At 37.5% G+C, this 18375-nt stretch overlaps 1 protein-coding gene across 6 annotated transcripts in view; it reads left to right on the forward strand.

Moving 5' to 3' along the window:
• Nucleotides 1–18375, forward strand: part of RBSN (rabenosyn, RAB effector) — a 42588-nt gene that overhangs the window by 17023 nt on the left and 7190 nt on the right. For all 6 annotated transcript variants that reach the window (XM_007500263.3, XM_056804699.1, XM_056804700.1 and 3 more), the window contains exons 3-11: nt 863–1000; nt 3203–3303; nt 4298–4343; nt 4444–4605; nt 5875–6119; nt 7245–7315; nt 17082–17168; nt 17665–17767; nt 18139–18243. In XM_007500263.3, coding sequence (XP_007500325.1) covers nt 863–1000; nt 3203–3303; nt 4298–4343; nt 4444–4605; nt 5875–6119; nt 7245–7315; nt 17082–17168; nt 17665–17767; nt 18139–18243 — 1058 coding nt within the window. The remainder of the gene's footprint in view (nt 1–862; nt 1001–3202; nt 3304–4297; nt 4344–4443; nt 4606–5874; nt 6120–7244; nt 7316–17081; nt 17169–17664; nt 17768–18138; nt 18244–18375) is intronic.

The raw sequence follows: 18375 nt of genomic DNA on the forward strand, positions 1-18375 counted from the left end.
ATTTGTTTGTAAAGTTTGTATATACATATGTATATATATATTGTACTATATACTGTGTATTAGTGAAGTATTATGGGGAACACAAAGGTGAATGAAACCTTGGTGTCTGTCCTTATGAAGTTTACAGTCAGGTTGGACAGATAAGATGTGTATATAAATAAAATACAAGATAGATTATGAAATTGGAGTAAGGGACATGCAAATTTCTAGAATTCAGAGAAGGAACAGATTATTTCTGACTCGGGTTACAGAGATCAAGGAAGGATTCATGGAGGAAATAATTTTTATTTTTATCTTATTGAAAAGATTTAGCTTAGATATAGTTCCTCGGGGTGGGGAGGGAAACTTAGAAATGTCCAGAAGATTATCAAAATATAAAGTTTTTGACTGCAAAGTATGTGTCTTCACATTTAATTTAATGGAAGAGTTTTGTATCTTTGTGATAGATCAAAGCAGAAACTCTAAAAGTGCAAAGTACTTTTACTACATTAGGAAAGATTTCACCACTTAGTCCTGGAAACCTTCTAATTCTTAACATTTACTTTGTGCCCTGTTTATTTGGTACTAATATGTGCATTCAATATATTTATTACTATATTTTAAAATTGAATTTTGACTAGAAAAATCTTCAAGCAAAGTTGACTTTACCAAAAAAAACTGTCAAATAATGTATATTCCTAAGAAGAATACTTTAATGAAAATGCTGATGTATCACTTTTTAAAAAATAATGATAATTTTTCATCATGCAAAATGTTTTTTTAAAATCTGGCTTTTTTTTTTCAGAGGTTGTCACTAACTATTGAATCTCATTAGGTGGGCTTTAGCAATTCACTTGTGTTACTTGGTTCACTGTTTCGCAAGGTCTGGTCCAGAAGGCTAAGAAAGCAAAGAATAAGTTGCTGAAACGAGAAGATGATCGGTCAGAGTCTGGGACACAAGGATATGAGTCTTTCAGCTATGGAGGAGTAGATCCGTACATGTGGGAACCACAGGAACTTGGTAAGAAAAGGCTTTTCCCTTACCTGATGTAGGAACTTGTATTGATTCTTACTGAGATGCTTAATTACAGTGATAGCTACTGATTCCTTTTCAGTTAGTTGTACTTCACTGAACTGAAGTAGCCATTGTATGATATGCTCTGTAATAATAATAACTGTTGGTTATTGTATGTTTCCTACTTACACTGCACAGTCCTAAATACAGAAGGCAATATTCTAAATTGTAAAATTATAGAGTAGAGTACAAATGAGGATAGGACTCTTGCCTACAAAGGGGTGGGGAGTTCCAAAATCAGCCAGTCAGATATGAAAACCTAAACTGTTCATCAAAGACCCAAAGACAAGCTTAGAGCCATATGAGCTCTTACTAGATCATGACGGTTTGGTTCATGATTGTTTGCAAACAGTTGTGAAAATTTGGGCATATTTTGTGCTCTGAAAGTTGATATTCACTGAGGAAATCTAACCCAAATGAGCATAGCCAGGATAAGCTTATGGTATAGTTGGGGAAATAATGATAATGACAGTGGTGTTTGTGTGACTTTAGAGTTTTTAAAGCACTTTGCATGTTTCTCCTTTGAACCTTATACTGGTCTTTGAGGTGTCTGCCACAGGCATCATTATCTCCAAGTCATGTATGAAGAAGGAAGCACAGAGATGCCTATGGTCACACAGCTAGGAAATATCAGCTATATGGAATTTGAATCTTCTGGATTCTAAGTCCAGCACACTCTATATTTATGTTGCTTATGGACATAAGTTTTTCATAATAATTAATCATGCAAGACAGTATTTGATAAAGTGTTAAATGATTGGTACCAGGGGGCAAAAGGAGAAAGAAATCTTGGAGATATGCTTGAAGTAGATTGAGGAATTTTAGGCTGGGGGAATCACATGAACAAGGATTCTGTAATGATTAAAATAGTTGTTGCCATAAACTGTAGTGATTAAAATAGTGGAAGACATAAACTGTGGTAGTTAAAAGAGTGGTTTGGCTTAAATTGTGACTGCAGAAACTATGGCTTCAAGACAGTGTCTTAATTTAATTCAAATATAAGGTGGTTGCCAGGGAAAAATTCCCAATTATTAAATATACCCAAGTCAGCTGGGTTTTATAGAGATTTTAATTAATACAAAGGAGGAATTAAAGAAAAGGAGAGAGAGAGAAAAAGGAATTAATGAGAAAAGATAGGCTGGCCCTGGCCAGCCCAGGCCCAAGCCCTAAGAGAAAGATCAGTCAGTCTTTTATCCACTCACCACAAGATTTGTCCAAGCAAGCATTCTAGTGTTTAGAGAGACACCAGTTCAGCTTCCTCCAATTCAGCTTTCCTAGTTGACTTTCCTGAGAGAGAGACCCCAGAGGGACAGAGTCTCCTCAGAGGGAGCTCCAGTGAGAGTCCCCTGCTCTCAGTTTCCCCTCTCCTTTTAAAGGGAATTTTCTCCTATGTCACCTCCCCTAAGTTCTCACATCTACCAATTACAGTAGACGTTTTCCAAAGGACAGACCATTCTTAATTCACACCTAAGAAGGCTTAAACTTTTGATTAAGTTCACACCTGAAAAACCTCTGAGTAAGTTTCTCACCTCTTTGCTCCTTGTAAATTCACAAGTTGCCTGACCTTTATAGGTACTTAGCACCCTTTTGTATTAGATCTAAAAATAGGCACAGCTTAAGAACTTTTGCCTTACTATAAATATGGGTTTAAGTATTTTTCATTGTTCAGCAAGGAGTTTCTTCCCCTAAAGCAGGCTTAAGTAGGGGTGGAGTAGAGATCTTCACATTCCTGATCTAAATCCCTTCATTGTTTAAATGGGGAATGGTCTTAACCAAACCTTATGAAGTAGGGTCTGAGAATTTTTTAAGGTTCACAATTCAGAACTAGGAGTGATCAAGGAATTTTCAAAGAAATAAACAGATTAGCTTGTCCTACAGCAGAATTTGTCTTGGGAATAGTAGGTAATGAGGTTGGGACCAGACTGTTAGAGACCACCTTTGCAGCTAGTCAGCTCAGGGCAGATTCCCTGTTTTCAATTTAAATATTTGCTATAACCTAGATTTTTTATCTGCTTAAAATTTCATTGGAATTAAGATAGATGGTAAATACAGTGTAAAGAAATGAGTAGTTTTTTATACTTAAGTGATATAGAGCTCTGCAGATTAATTAGAATTTACATATTATTTCTTTTCTCTCTTGCTCCTTAGGTGCTGTGAGAAGTCATCTTTCTGACTTCAAAAAACATCGAGCTGCCAGGATTGACCACTATGTTGTAGAAGTCAATAAATTAATAATCAGGTTAGAAAAGGTAAACATTTTTTTCCTTGATTTTTTTTTTGGCAAGTATGTGTATAGATTTGGTCATTAGAGGCAAGGAAAAATCAATACTATTGCATGTTTGCTTTGTGTGACTGATGTGAATGTAGAAATATTTCACTTCAAATTCAAGAAGATTATAATATAATAAGCAGTAATTGGAGTTTAATAATAATAATAGCTAACATTAATATAATGCTTTAAGGTTGTCAAAGTGCTTAACACATATTATCTCATTGGAGTCTCATAGCATTTCTATAAGTAGATGCTGTTATTATACTTGTTTTACAGATGAGAAAACCATTTCAGAGAGAGCCTAAGAGATTTGTCCAAGATCACAAGGTGAAGAATAGACTGATTTTGCCAAGAGATTTGATCTATGCAGCAATGTTAGCATGGTATAGTGGAAAGAATGCTAAGAGTATTAAACTGGAAATAAGGGGACATGGGTTCTAGCCCTGGGTCTGTCATCATCTAGCTTTGTGATCTTGGACAAGTCTTAAATGACCATACTTTTTTTGGTGCTTTCTCTACAAAATGGGGTTGGACTAGATACTCTCATTAAGTCCTTTCTGTGTAGATAGATTTGACAGATTTGGCTCCTTTTTTCTGTTTTGTGTCTAGAATCATCACTAATGACAACCTTTGATTAAAAAGCTTCTTACTGTCCCAGTTCCTTTTCCTTTAGGTGTCCTAATTGATACTTTGGTAACTGGGTATATTATGTTGTTTCATCTAAAGTTGTTTGTTCCTCCTCCCTACCCCCCTAAAAAAACCAACACTCTTTGGAATGACATAGAATTGATCCCAGAGGTCACTTGCCATCCTTTTGTTCATCAATTTGTTGAACAGAGAATTATTTTTTGGTTAGTTGGTTATAGATTACAGATAGAATTTTGAGGACAGTTGAATTGTTCTAAAGATTGTCTTATGTAAAGTATGCTCATTAACTGACCTCTTCTATCTGGAATTATTTCTTCCGATAGCTTACAGCATTTGACAGAACAAATACTGAGTCTGCTAAAGTAAGAGGTGGGTTCAGAATGTTTTTCAAATTCATTTGTCACATGTATTTGACTCTGACCAAACTAGTTTTAAGGATGACATCTGTGTTTTTGGTTTTTCATAAAAGCGATAGAGAAGTCGGTTGTTCCATGGGTCAATGATCAGGATGTTCCTTTCTGCCCTGACTGTGGGAATAAGTTCAGCATCCGTAACCGCCGTCACCATTGCCGCCTTTGTGGATCAATTATGTGCAAGAAGTGTATGGAGCTGATCAGCCTTCCCTTGGCAAGTAGGTAACACAGGTTGGAGGATGTATTTTTGTTGTCTTGTTTGAGTACTTAAGATGATGGTAAAGAGTGTGAAGGACTGGCTGGGTTGGCTATTCAGCCGTGAGCTTCATGAGGGTCTCTCCCTTTCTGAGTCTCATGTCTCAGTTTTACAGTCTTTTCATTGGTGGTACAGATTTAAGAACTTGGTTTTGTCATTTTGATTCTGGTAGTTGTTGTTATAATCAGGAATTTATGCTAGCCAGATAAAAAGAGCTAAAGAATAGAGCAGTATTTTCCTAAAAGTTATGGTATAATGTCACATTGATAGGTCATATACTGCCTATCTTTCCTTTATGCATAGTAGGCAAGAGTGTACCTTGCCCTTTGTTAAGGGAAGGAGAGGAGGACTTGTGAATTTCATGAGAGGATAAAGCCCTCTGGTTTCATCCTACCCATGTTCTACCCTCACACTTACACTCTTCCTTCTCTCTGAGATAAAGTACCTACTTTACCTGAGCTTTTCTGACTTTGGGGAAAAAAACCACTCACCATTTATTTGTTCAACATATATATTTATTGAGGTCCTACTATGCTTATGATGCAAGACGCTGTGCAAGGGAAAAAAATGAATGAGAAATGCTTTCTACCCTCTAGAAATTTAGGGGAGATAAGACATAGAAAGAAAGATATAATTGTACTAGGTGGATGGTAATGAGTTTCATAAAAGAGGGACAACAGAAAAAGTACTTTGGGGGTTTGGGTGAGTTTATTTTATTTTAAACTGAGTGTAAGGAGGTTGATGATTAAGAGAACTTTTAGGTGTTATTTGAGATGGTTCTTGAAGAGTGAAGAATTCTGACCCTGAGATGACATCATTCCATGAGATAAAAACAGTATGAGCAAAGGCAAGAATATGGGAAAATATAAGGAATATTCAGTAAATACTGAATAGTTCATTTTGATTAGTGTAGAGCAGAAGGAAATAAGACTGGAAAGTAGATTGAGGCAAGATCAGAGGACCTTGAATGCAAAACTGAGGAGTCTATTTGGATTTTGTTTGGTAGGCAGTGTGGAGCCAGGCACAATTCTAGCATATCACCCCCATGAAATTTCTCACAAAAGTTAGGGAGGCTGGATTTGAATAGTGCATTTGGTTTATTGTCATTGAACTACTTGGAAAAATTTCAGATCCCAAACTTGAATGCACAAGTCTGAAATTAATGAGATGGGGGAAGGGGAAATTTGATTTAGGGCCATTACTGAATTACCTGTGATTTATGTGTTTCTAGGCAAGCTCACCAGTGCCAGCAAAGAGGCCTCTTTGACCTCCCATACCAGTCCCAACCAGTCACCTAATAGCATCCATGGTTCTCGAAGGGGCAGCATCAGTAGCGTGAGCAGTGTTAGCTCCGTATTGGATGAGAAGGACGATGAGCGGATCCGCTGCTGTGGACATTGTAAAGATGCCTTGCTTAAGAGAGAGCAGCAGATTGATGAGAAAGAACATACTCCTGACATTGTGAAGCTTTATGAGGTGGAACATTGCTCATTTTGGGGGGCTGTGCACCAAGTGGACATTGGTGTACCCATATGGGAGACATCTATATTGTACTACAAATTTTTTGGAGAGCAGATTCCTTTTTTTCAAGTTATTACAGATCTCCTGTTCAGGGCTAGGAACCTGTTTCTAGCTAGTCTTTTGGGAGTGTTGCAATATCCTGGATTTCCTTACTCACTGTTGCAAGTTTGTGATTAGGAAAGTGAATGTATCGGTGACTGTGAGAAATGGAGGCAGGATGGCTGGGATGCATGGGAGTAAGATGGTTGAGGGCCAGAGGCATAGCTGAATGGAGGCTTAGATCTGGGAAAATATCCCTGGTGGTGGGCAGAGATTGGGGAATGTTGTGTCTGAGGACTGATTCTGGGATACTGGGGTAGTCACGTTTATGGACCCCCACATTCTTCATTTTCTGAGATTATTAATGATTCCCTTAGCAGACAAGCCTGTGGTATGATCTTCCTTGATTATTCCACTCTTTATTGCAGGAAGAGCAGAATCCCATGTGCCAGTAGTTGCACTTCTTGTTCTAGGATCTGTGTTTTTGCATAGAAAACATTTTGAAATCCTTGTGGGTGAAAATGCTGTATTAATCACTGTGCTGAACCACAGATTTCCTTTTTTGGGGGCAGGAGGTTGTGGCAGAGAAGGAAAATTGGCTAGTCCTTATCCCTTGTTGTGGACTTTATTACTTCTGTTACTTTTTAACCCAACTCTTTTTTTCTTGTAAATTACCACTCAGATTTTTACTTACCTATGAAAGAAGGTGAACAACAGGGACTCCATAATTTCTTACTGAGGTTTTCCTACTTCAGGGTGGATAAGAGCACTGAGAATAGTTATTGTCAAGGAAAAGTGAAGGAATCAGCTCTTCTCTGATACTGAACAAATTGGTTTATCACCTGACTCATCTCTGATTTACTCAGGAACATAAATCCCCTCCCCTCCTCCTCTGTGGAATCAGTGTATATATATGCCCTTTGCCTTCCATCATGGTTTAAATTGGCATGTCTTAGCCTCTTGATCTAGATCTGTTTGTAAGTAAATTTTTCTTGGAATGGAAAATTTCATTTCACTTCCCTCTTTTTTCCCCTCTTTCAGAAACTGCGAATTTGTATGGAGAAAGTTGACCAGAAGGCTCCGGAGTACATAAGAATGGCAGCATCACTAAAGTAAGCTGTGTTGGGCTTTTCTGTAGTAGAGAATTCATTACCTGTAAAACAAAAATTTTATTAAATAAATCTGTTCAATGGCCTATGATTTCAAGATGTAATAGAAGAGTGAGCAGGAAGATAGGAACCCTGAGTTTTCATCCCAGTTCTTCCCTTCTCTGAGCCTCAGTTTCTCCTTCTGTAAAGTAAAAGGGTTGGAAGAGATATGATTCAGTTTTTCATTCTTGCAAAATGGCATTTGTGATCTTTGTGACCTATGAACTAAAAGTTCAGTTCTCTAAGGACATTTGTCATTAGGAATTCAATAGAAATGAATAAAAAAAGCTCTTATCCATATTTATTGTTATTTTGTCCTTCCAGAAAGGAGAGACTAAGGAAAGGTAGGGATAGGGTTAAGGTACTTGGGTAGAGAAGAATGAAGAACAACCCTTTTACATCCATTGAACAGATTTATTTTTAAGTATAAAGCTCCATCTTTAAAAAAAATCATCTTTGCTCCATAGGCAATAAAAGAAGAGAAAACAGCAGTCTTTTTCAATTGACTCAGCACAAACTCAGCAAGTAGCTGAGTAGCTATTTTCAAGGCTGCATCAGCTGAGAGACCTTTGAAATGTATTTCTTTTTCTGTAAGAGGGACACTGAGAAACTGGATTTTGTTAAGAGGAAGGTAGCCAGAATGGCAAGAATTCTAAAATTCATGTCATATGAGGAATATTGGGAAGAACTAAGGACATTTAACCTGGAAAAGAACAGATTGGGGAGACATGGTCATTCTCTTCAGTTGTCTGAAGGATTGCCATGTGAAAGAGAATTGATTTGTTCTTTGAGACACGAGTGAAAAGAACTAGAATTAGTGGTAAAAATTATAGGCAGCTAGATCTTTCCTCCTGAAGAGAGTTGATGAAAAAGCTACTTTTATAGGTAGAGAGAGTTTCCACTCACCACAAGTATCTAAGCAGAGGTTGGATGACCACATGCTTGGGAGGTTGGAGAGGACCTCTAGGCAAGAGGTTGTATTAAGTCAGCCTCCAGAACTTTTACATCTCTGATAATAGCCTATATAGCTTTCTTCTTTTTTCTCAAAGCCATACCTTCTGCTATAGAATCAATAATGTGTATTGGCTTTTGCTTGTAGCAACTTGCTCAGGGTCACATAGCTAGGAAGTGTCTGAGGCCATATTTGAACCCACCTAGATCCTCCCCATCTTTTATTTTTTATTTTTTATGTACATCTCAGGATTTTTTTTCCTTTTAAACATTATTTTATTTGGTCATTTCCAAACATTATTCATTGGAAACAAAAATCATTTTCTTTTCCTCCCCCCCACCCCTCCCATAGCCGCCGTGCGATTCCACTGGGTATCACATGTGTCCTTGATTCGAACCCATTTCCATATTGTTGGTATTTGCATTAGAGTGTTCATTTAGAGTCTCTCCTCAATCATATCCCCTCAACCCCTGTAGTCAAGCAGTTGCTTTTCCTCGGTGTTTTTATTCCCACAGTTTGTCCTCTGCTTGTGGATAGTGTTTTTTCTCCTAGATCCCTGGAAATTGTTCAGGGACACTGCATTGACACTAATGGAGAAGTCCATTACCTTCGATTGTACCACAGCGTATCAGTCTCTGTGTACAATGTTTTCCTGGTTCTGCTCCTTTCGCTCTGCATCACTTCCTGGAGGTTGTTCCAGTCTTCATGGAATTCCTCCACTTTATTATTCCTTTGAGCACAATAGTATTCCATCACCAAAATATACCACAATTTGTTCAGCTACTCCTCAATTGAAGGGTAGCCCCTCATTTTCTAATTGTTGGCCACCACAAAGAGTGCAGCTATGAATATTCTTCTACAAGTCTTTTTCCTTATTATCTCTTTAGGGTACAAACCCAGCAGTGCTATGGCTAGATCAAAGGGCAGACAGTCTTTTATCGCCCTTTGGGCATAGTTCCAAATTGCCCTCCAAAATGGTTGGATCAATTCACAACTCCACCAGCAATGCATTAATATCCCAACTTTGCCACATCCCCTCCAGCATTCATTACTTTCCTTTGCTGTCATGTTAGCCAATCTACTAGGTATGAGGTGATAGCTCAGAGTTGTTTTGATTTGCATCTCTCTGATTATAAGAGATTTAGAGCACTTTTTCATGTTCTTTTTAATAGTTTTGATTTCTTTATCTGAAAATTGCCTGTTCATGTCCCTTGCCCATTTATCAATTGGAGAATGGCTTAATTTTTTGTACAATTGATTTAGCTCTTTGTAAATTTGAGCAATTAAACCTTTGTCAGAGGTTTTTATGAAGATCATTTTCCAATTTTTTGCTTCCCTTCTGATTTTAGTTACATTGGTTTTGTTTGTACAAAAACTTTTTAATTTGATGTAGTCAACATTATTTATTTTACATTTTGTGATCTTTCTAAGTCTTCTTGGTTTAAAAATCTTTCCCTTCCCAAAGGTCTGACATGTATACTATTCTGTGCTTGCCTAATTTACTTATAGTTTCCTTCTTTATGTTCAAGTCATTCACCCATTCCAAATTTATTTTGGTGTAGGGTGTGAGGTGTTGATCCAAACCTAATCTCTCCCACACTGTCTTCCAATTTTCCCAGCAGTTTTTATCAAATATTTTATCAAATTTTATCAAAATTTTTGTCCGAAAAGCTGGGGTCTTTGGGTTTGTCATAGGCTGTCTTGCTGAGGTCATTTACCCCAAGCTTATTCCACTGATCCTCTTTTCTGTCTCTTAGCCAGTACCAAATTGTTTTGATGACCACTGCTTTATGGTATAGTTTGAGATCTGGGACTGCAAGTCCTCCTTCCTTTGTATTTTTTTTTTCATGATTTCCCTGGATATCCTTGATCTTTTGTTCTTCCAAATGAACTTAGTTATGGTTTTTTCTTATTCAGTAAAGAAGTTTTTTGGTAGTTCAATGGGTATGGCACTAAATAAGTAAATTAATTTGGGTAGGATTGTCATTTTTATTATGTTAGCTCACCCAATCCATGAGCAATCAATGTTTTTCCAATTGTTTAGATCTAGTTTTAACTGTGTGGAGAGTGTTTTGTAGTTGTGCTCATATAGTTCCTGTGTTTGTCTCAGGAGATAGATTCCTAAGTATTTTATTTTGTCTAAGGTAATTTTGAATGGGATTTCTCTTTCTACCTTTTGCTGCTGAGCTGTGTTGGAGATATATAGAAAAGCTGATGACATATATGGGTTTATTTTGTATCCTGCAACTTTGCTAAAGTTGTTGATTATTTAGAGTAACTTTTTGGTTGATTCTCTAGGATTCTTTAAGTAAACCATGATATCATCCTCAAAGAGTGATAGCTTGGTCTCCTCATTGCCAATTTTAATACTTTCAATTTCTTTTTCTTCTCTAATTGCTATTGCTAGTGTTTCTAGTACAATGTCAAATAATAGATGTGATAATGGGCATCCTTGTTTTACTCCTGATCTTATTGGGAAGGCTTCTAGTTTATCCTCATTGCAGATGATGTTTGCTGATGGTTTTAGATATATACTATTTATTATTTTTAGGAAAGGCCCTTCTATTCCTATACTTTCTAGTGTTTTCAATAGTAACGGGTATTGTATTTTATCAAAGGCTTTTTCTGCATCTATTGAGATAATCATGTGATTTTTGATGGTTTGTTTGTTAATATGGTCAATTATGTGGATGGTTTTCCTAATATTGAACCATCCTTGCATTTGTGGTATGAATCCTGCCTGGTCATAGTGGATAACCCTTGTGATAACTTGCTGGAGTCTTTTTGCTAGTATCCTATTTAAGATTTTTGCATCTATATTCATTAGGGAGATTGGTCTATAGTTTTCTTTCTCTGTTTTTGGCCTGCCTGGCTTTGGGATCAGTACTATATTTGTGTTGTAAATTGAATTTGGTAGAACTCCTTCTTGGCTTATTCAGTCAAATAGTTTGTTTAATATTGGGATTAGTTGTTCTTTGAATGTTTGATAGAATTCATTTGTGAATACATCAGGCCCTGGGGATTTTTTCTTAGGGAGTTCTTTGATGGCTTGTTCAATTTCTTTTTCTGATATGGGGTTGTTTAGGTAATTTATTTCTTCCTCTTTTAGTCTAGGCAATTTATATTTTTGTAAGTATTGATCCATATCACCTAGATTGCCATATTTGTTGCCATATAATTGGGCTTAGCAGTTTTTAATGATTGCCTTAATTTCCTCTTCATTAGAGGTGAGGTCTCCTTTTTCATCTTGGATATTGTCAATTTTGTTTTTTTCTTTCCTTTTTTTAATTAGACTGACTAGTACTTTGTCTATTTTATTTGTTTATTCAAAATACCAGCTTCTAGTCTTATTTATTAAATCAATAGTTCTTTGACTTTCAATTTTATTGATTTCTCCTTTGAGTTTTAGGATCTCTAATTTAGTCTTCATCTGAGGATTTTTAATTTGTTCGCTTTCTAATTTTTTAATTTGCATGCCCAATTCATTGACCTCTGCCCTTCTTAATTTGTTAATATATGAACTCAAGGATATAAATTTCCCCCTGAGTACTGCTTTGGCTACATCCCATAGGTTTTGAAAGGATGTCTCATCATTGTCATTTTCTTCAGTGAAGTTATTAATTGTTTCTATAGTTTGTTCTTTAACTAACTGGTTTTGGAGAATCGTATTGTTTAATTTCCAATTAAATTTTGATTTACCTCTCCATGTTCCCTTACTAATTATTATTTTCATTGCATTGTGATCTGAGAAATTTGCATTTATTATTTCTGCTCTTTTGCACTTGTTTGCAATGTTTTTATGCCCTAATACATGATCAATTTTTGTGAATGTACCATGTGCTGCTCAAAAGAAGGTATATTCTTTTTTGTCCCTATTTATTTTTCTACACATGTCTACTAACTCTAATCTTTCTAAGATTTCATTCACTTCTCTCACCTCTTTCTTATTTATTTTTTGGTTTGATTTATCTAGTTTGGATCTAGGAAGGTTCAGGTCTCCCACTAGTATAGTTTTTCTGTCTATTTCATCCTTGAGCTCCTCTAGTTTCTCCTTTAGAAATTTGGATGCTATGCCATTTGGTGCATACATGTTGAGTACAGATATTTCCTCATTGTCTATACTGTCTTTTATCAGGATGTAATTACCTTCCCTATCTCTTTTGACTAGATTCATTTTTACTTTGGCTTTGTTGGATATCATGATTGTGACTCCTGCCTTTTTTTTATCAGTTGATGCCCAATAGATTTGGCTCCACCCTCTTACTTTCACCCTATGCATGTGTGTTTCTTGTAGACAGCATATGGTAGGGTTTTGGATTCTAATCTACTTTGCTATTTGCTTGCATTTCATGGGTGAGTTCATTCCATTCACATTCAGAGTTATGTAAATCTTGAAATTTCTCAGACTTGTGAATGTTAAAAAATTTCCACATTGAGAAATCCTCCTTTGGAACAAATTCCCTACTGGAAACATTCCCCATTTTTATGTGAGAACTCGCCAGGATCAGAAATGGGGGACCTCTACTCCACCCGTACTTAAGACTGCTTTAGGGGAGAAAACTCCTTGCTATGGGAGGACCTCTACTCCATCCGTACTTAAGACTGCTTTAAGGGAGAAAACTCCTTGGGAAAAATGAAAGTACGTGGAACCATGCTTATTATAAGGCAAGGAGTTCTTTGAGCCATGCCTGTTTTTTAGAATTGATACAATGGGATGCTAGGTACCTAAAAAGGTAGGGCAGGTTTTCTCTTAATGAGATTAGTCGACTTAGCTGTGTTTTCTCTGGTTCAGACTTACTGAGGGGATTAGTCAACTTAGCTGGAATTCAGATGGGCTGTCTTTTATAAAACATCTACGGTGATTGGTAGATGGAAGAACTTAGGGGAGGTGACATAGGAAAAAAACCCCTATATAAGAAAAGGAATCTCTGGAGCAAGGGAGGCTTGGAGATCCTTGGATGCTTGGAGATAGATCCTTTTGGAGGAGGCCCTTTGAAGATCTCTTGAGAAGAAGTCCCTTGGGAGGCTGACTCTGTCTGGAACTCCCTCTGGGGAGACTCTATTCCCCAGACATCCTTGCTTAAGAAAAATCTTGTGGTGAGTGATAAAAGACTGACAGATCTCTCTCTCTCTTAAGATTCAGGTCTAGGCCATGTTGGCTTAAGGCCCTTCATACTTATTTCCTTTTTCTCTCTTTCCTTTAATTACTCATTGTATTATTAATTAAAATCTCTATAAAACCCAGTTGACTTGGGTATATTGAATAATTGGGAATATTTCCCTGGAGACCACCTTATATATTTGATTTAGAAACCAAGACACTGTAGTGAAACATATTTTCTGCGGTCACAATTTACTCACCCACTCTTGTATCTATCAGAATTTATGGCTTTAACTATTTTAATTATTACAGTTATGATTACTAGCTGTGTATTTCCCAGCATTTTGATTTCTACTCCCAGTCCTGCCTTTTCTTTTTTCACTATTTCCTTCTACACCAATGTTTGTTTTTAATTAGTCCCCCTAGTTCCCACCCCTATTTTACTTCCCTTTCTAACGCCCTCCCTTCTTACCCCCCCCCTTATTTTCCCTATAGTCTTTCTAAAATTAACCCCCCATCCCTTCCCTCCCTTGTACTGCTTCCCTCCCCACAAGTTCATTTGTTACCCTTCTACTCCCCTATAGGGCGCAAATTTATTCTCTTCCCCAATGGATTGGATTGTTCTTCCCTCTTTGGGTCAATTTGAAAGCATGTTAGATTTGAGTATTTCCTATGTTTGATCTCTTTACCCTTCCAGTATATTGATGTTCTCCCCCCTCCCACCATGAGTTTCTTTGTGACATATAAATTTACCCCCATTTGTTTCTTTTCCCATTTCTTTTAATATTAACCTATTTTTTAGCTCTAGTTATAAATATATATGTATATATATGCATACACATGTCTATATACCTATTTATGTCTTGTCCTTTCATCCTATACAGTTTGTCACTGTTCCCTCTAAGTGTACTTCTTTTTGCTGCCCAGGTAATAACAACATTTTTTAAGAGTTACCAATGACCTCTTTTCTTATAGGGATACATATCATCTTAACTTATTGAGTCTCTTAAAAAAATGTTTTTTGTTTTGTTTTTCTTTTTTCCCTCTTTTTAAATTACCTTTTGATGATTCTCTTGAGTTCTGTGCTTGGACATCAAATTTTCTGTTCAGGTCTGGTCCTTTCTTTAAGAAATCTTGGAATTCTTCTACTTTGTTGAATGATCATACTTTCCCCTGTAAGAATATAGTCAGTTTTGCTGGGTAGTTGATTCTTGGTTGTAGACCTAGTTCCCATGCTTTTCGGGATATATTCCATGCCTTTCAGTTTTTCAGTATGGATGCAGCCAGATCCTGCGTTATCCTCACGGTGGTTCCGTGGTATCTGACTGACTTCTTTTTGGCAGCTTGTAATATCTTTTGTTTGGTCTGATAGTTCTTGAATTTGGCTATAACATTCCTGGGTGTTGTCAGTTGGGGATTAAATACAGGAGGTGATCTGTGGATTCTTTCAATCTCCACTTTTCCTTCTTGTTCTAGGATATCAGGGCAGTTTTCTTTAATAATTTCCTGTAGATAATGTCCAGGCTTTTTCTTTTGTCATGGTCTTCTGGTAGACCAATGATTCTTAAATTGTCTCTTCTTGAACGATTTTCTAAATCCTCTGTTTTGTGAATGAGATGTTTCCTATTTTCCTCAATTTTTTCATTCTTTTGGTTTTGTTTTATAGTGTCCTGCTGCCTTGTGAGGTCACTTAATTCTAGTTGTTGTATTCTGGTTCTTAAAGACTGGATTTCATCCCTGGCTTTTTGGTCATCCTTTTCCTTCTGGTCTGATTTTCTTTGGAGGTCATCTTTCATCCTCTTTACCTCATCTTTCATCTCGTTTTTCTCATCTTTCATCTTCTTTACCTCATCTTTCATCTCCTTTGCCTCATTTTCCAGCTGGTTGATTTTGACTTTCAAGACACTATTTTCTGTTTCCAGATGATTTGTCTTAGTTTTTAAGTTCTTTTCACAATTGTCTTCAGCCTCTCTTAATTATGTTTTGAATTGCATTTTGAGTTCTTCCAAAGCCTGTATCCAATTTGCTGGGATTTCTGATTTTTCCTTTTCTTATCCCTCTCCCTCTGTTTCATTCGCTCTTTGCTCGCTACCTGTACAGAAACTGTCTATTGTAATTTCTTTCTTCTTTTTCTATTGTTTGCTTGTGTTTACCCCTTCTTTGCTCCCCGTATTTGTCTATGCTCTTGTTCTTCTCATTTTGTTTTGGTTTTGGGGCTGTCAGTCTCCCCTCTTGGAGGTTTGTCAGATCTCTTGGTACAGTCTCTGGGGGAGGAATGTTGGCTTCCCTGTCCTCTGGAGGCTTTTGATCGGATTAAGTTCAACTGGGTTGGGCTGTATGTGCTCTGAGACGAAGACTCCTGGAAGGCTGGAGCCACTCAGGCTCTCTCCAGTTCTCTCCAGATGTTTCTCTCCTGTCTGCATTCCACTCTCTGAACCTGGCACAGTATTGTCCTCAAAGTACACCAGTGCCTTTGCCCACCCAGAGGTTCCTGTCCTTGCCGGAGGCCCTGCACTCTAGGGGGGAAGGGGTCCTGGCCAATCTGAGCTCTGAGGACTCCTGATGGGATTAGGTTTAGCTGGGTTGGTCTGGATGTGCCCAGAGTCAAAAACCTTCAGTGAGACTGGAGCCAGATTGAAGGACCTAGCCACAGGGCTGCAGGCTCTTTGGTCTCTCTCTGGCTGCTTCCCTGCCACCTGTGTTGGATGCTCTGAGCCTGGCCCAGGTTGCTCTCAAGATACACCCTTCAGACCAGCACCTTTGCCCACCCAAAGGTTTCCACTGCTGCTGGGGGCTCAGCGCTCTGGGTTGGGGGGAGGGGGCTGTCCTGGGACCTTCCTTCTGCCTTCCCCTTAGACCTGAGTGTTCTCGGATTCTGGCTTTTTGGGGTGGGGGGCATAACTTTTGAATTGAGTCCAGAAGGAGGGTTCCCTGCCTCTGTCCTGTTGTTAAGTTTGAATTTCAGTCCACTGGGAGCTTTCAGTTTGTGATTGGTAAGGAAGGGTTTTCAGAGGTCTGAACTTTTGCTGCTTCTAAGCCGCCATCTTGACTCTGCCCCCTTCCTCCCCACCTTTTAAAGCCTTACAGAATCATTTTTTCACAACAACACTGTGAAAATAGTGCTGGTAGGATTGTCTGTTTTATATATTAGAAAAAGAGACTTAAACATTAAGTGACTTATGACTTATCCATGATTGCACCACTAGTTATTGCCAACCAGGATTTTAACCAGGGGTCCTGTTGCCAGTCCCAGCACTCTTTTCAGTGTACCATATTATTTCTTACTAATAGCATGGGCAATGCCTAGAATTTGTATTACCCTGATTAGGTTTCTGTTTCTAGGCTGGATAGCCTCTTAGCTGTGCTTTATGTTACTTGGTATAAGCCCTCAGAAAATTTACTTGACTTTTCTAGGACTCGGTTTTTCCCATCTATGAAATTGGGAGTGTATTATGTTAGGGATTATAAACTGAAGGCTTATTTCTAAAATAATTAGTCATTTATTTCCTTTTCAGCAAAGAAATAAATGCTGCCTTATATAGAAAAGATTGAAACTTTCACCTTGAAATTATCCTTGCTGTGGTTCATTTTGTTGTCATTATCCCTTGATTTTTTAATGTAATTTTTTTGTTGACAAGATGTGACCTAATACAGATGAATGTATGCTTCCTCCTCAGTGCTGGAGAGACAACCTACAGCCTAGAACATGCTAATGACCTCCGAGTAGAAGTGCAGAAAATGTATGAGTTAATAGATGCTTTAAGGTAAGCCCCACTTGGAGGGAGGTACTGAAAATAAGGCTGTTAGGACATAATTTAGAAGCTGGTTTGCGTGGACAGCATTCTGCTTTTACTTAAACACTATAATAAAGGCCAATGAAAGAAAACACGTTTCTGGTGTTTGTATATTGGAAACATGCACTTACAAGGGAAGATAAATACTTTTTTGCTTTCCTGGCCTGGCAGCTTCCATTTGAGTTTGGTTCATTTGTGTTTTTTAGAGTGTTTTTTGGCTTATGAATGATGGCTTGGGGTTTTGAGGTATGGAGGGGCACAGCTATCCAGTGGGAGAATTGGGACAGTAACAACTCCATAGGGGTGTGTGTGGGAGGGGGAGTGGGGTCTAGAGGTCTGGCATTGTTTTCCAAATGTGAAATGTCTGATGTCATTATTAGTTCCCTCCTCCACATCCTCAATAAGCTGCCATTGTGTTTTCATTGATGGTAAAGCATATTACATTGATGCATTTGTTTTAATTCAGTAAGAAGATTTTGACACTTGGTTTGAATCAGGACCCTCAGCCACACCCCAGAGCTTTGCAGCTCCAGAGAATGATAAGATATTCAGCTACACTTTTTGTTCAGGTAAGATTCAACTCTTGGCAAAGCTGGGTTCAGGCATTTACTGCTAAATGTTTCTTCATCAGTGTAGCTGCTGCTTCTGAGACAAATACTTTATTCTGTGGAGAGTTCACTGACAAAAAATTCTTAATTCTAAGTGAAGTGTTGAATTTTAATAATTTATTTCAAAAAGCTTTTTGGGAGAGAAATAACTTTTGTATGGTTTTATAAGGAAATGACTCCCCTATTTGGAAGTTAAGATTTAAGGGTTAGATGTTTTATTTCTGTTGAGATTAAAATGCTTTTGAATTCTCTGTACAGTCCAAAGGAGGTCATTTAAGTATTTATGTTCAACCAAATAATTTTATTTCAGAGGAATCTGTGATTCTTTTCAGGAAAAGTTACTTGGTTTGATGTCACTGCCAACCAAAGAACAGTATGAAGACTTGAAAAAGAAAAGGAAACAAGAAATTGAAAGAAAACTTATCATGGAAAGACAGGTGAAGCCTTAGGTTGGCATGTGCAGTTTAGTGTTCTGCCTCACACACGTAGGGAAGCACTTGAGCTCACTCTTTGTTTTCATGCTTTCCAATTTGTGTGTCTTCTTTGTTTGTTTGTTTGTTTGTTTGGCC

The sequence above is a fragment of the Monodelphis domestica genome, chromosome 7 (assembly GCF_027887165.1).
Source record: "Monodelphis domestica isolate mMonDom1 chromosome 7, mMonDom1.pri, whole genome shotgun sequence".
Lineage (NCBI taxonomy): Eukaryota > Metazoa > Chordata > Mammalia > Didelphimorphia > Didelphidae > Monodelphis > Monodelphis domestica.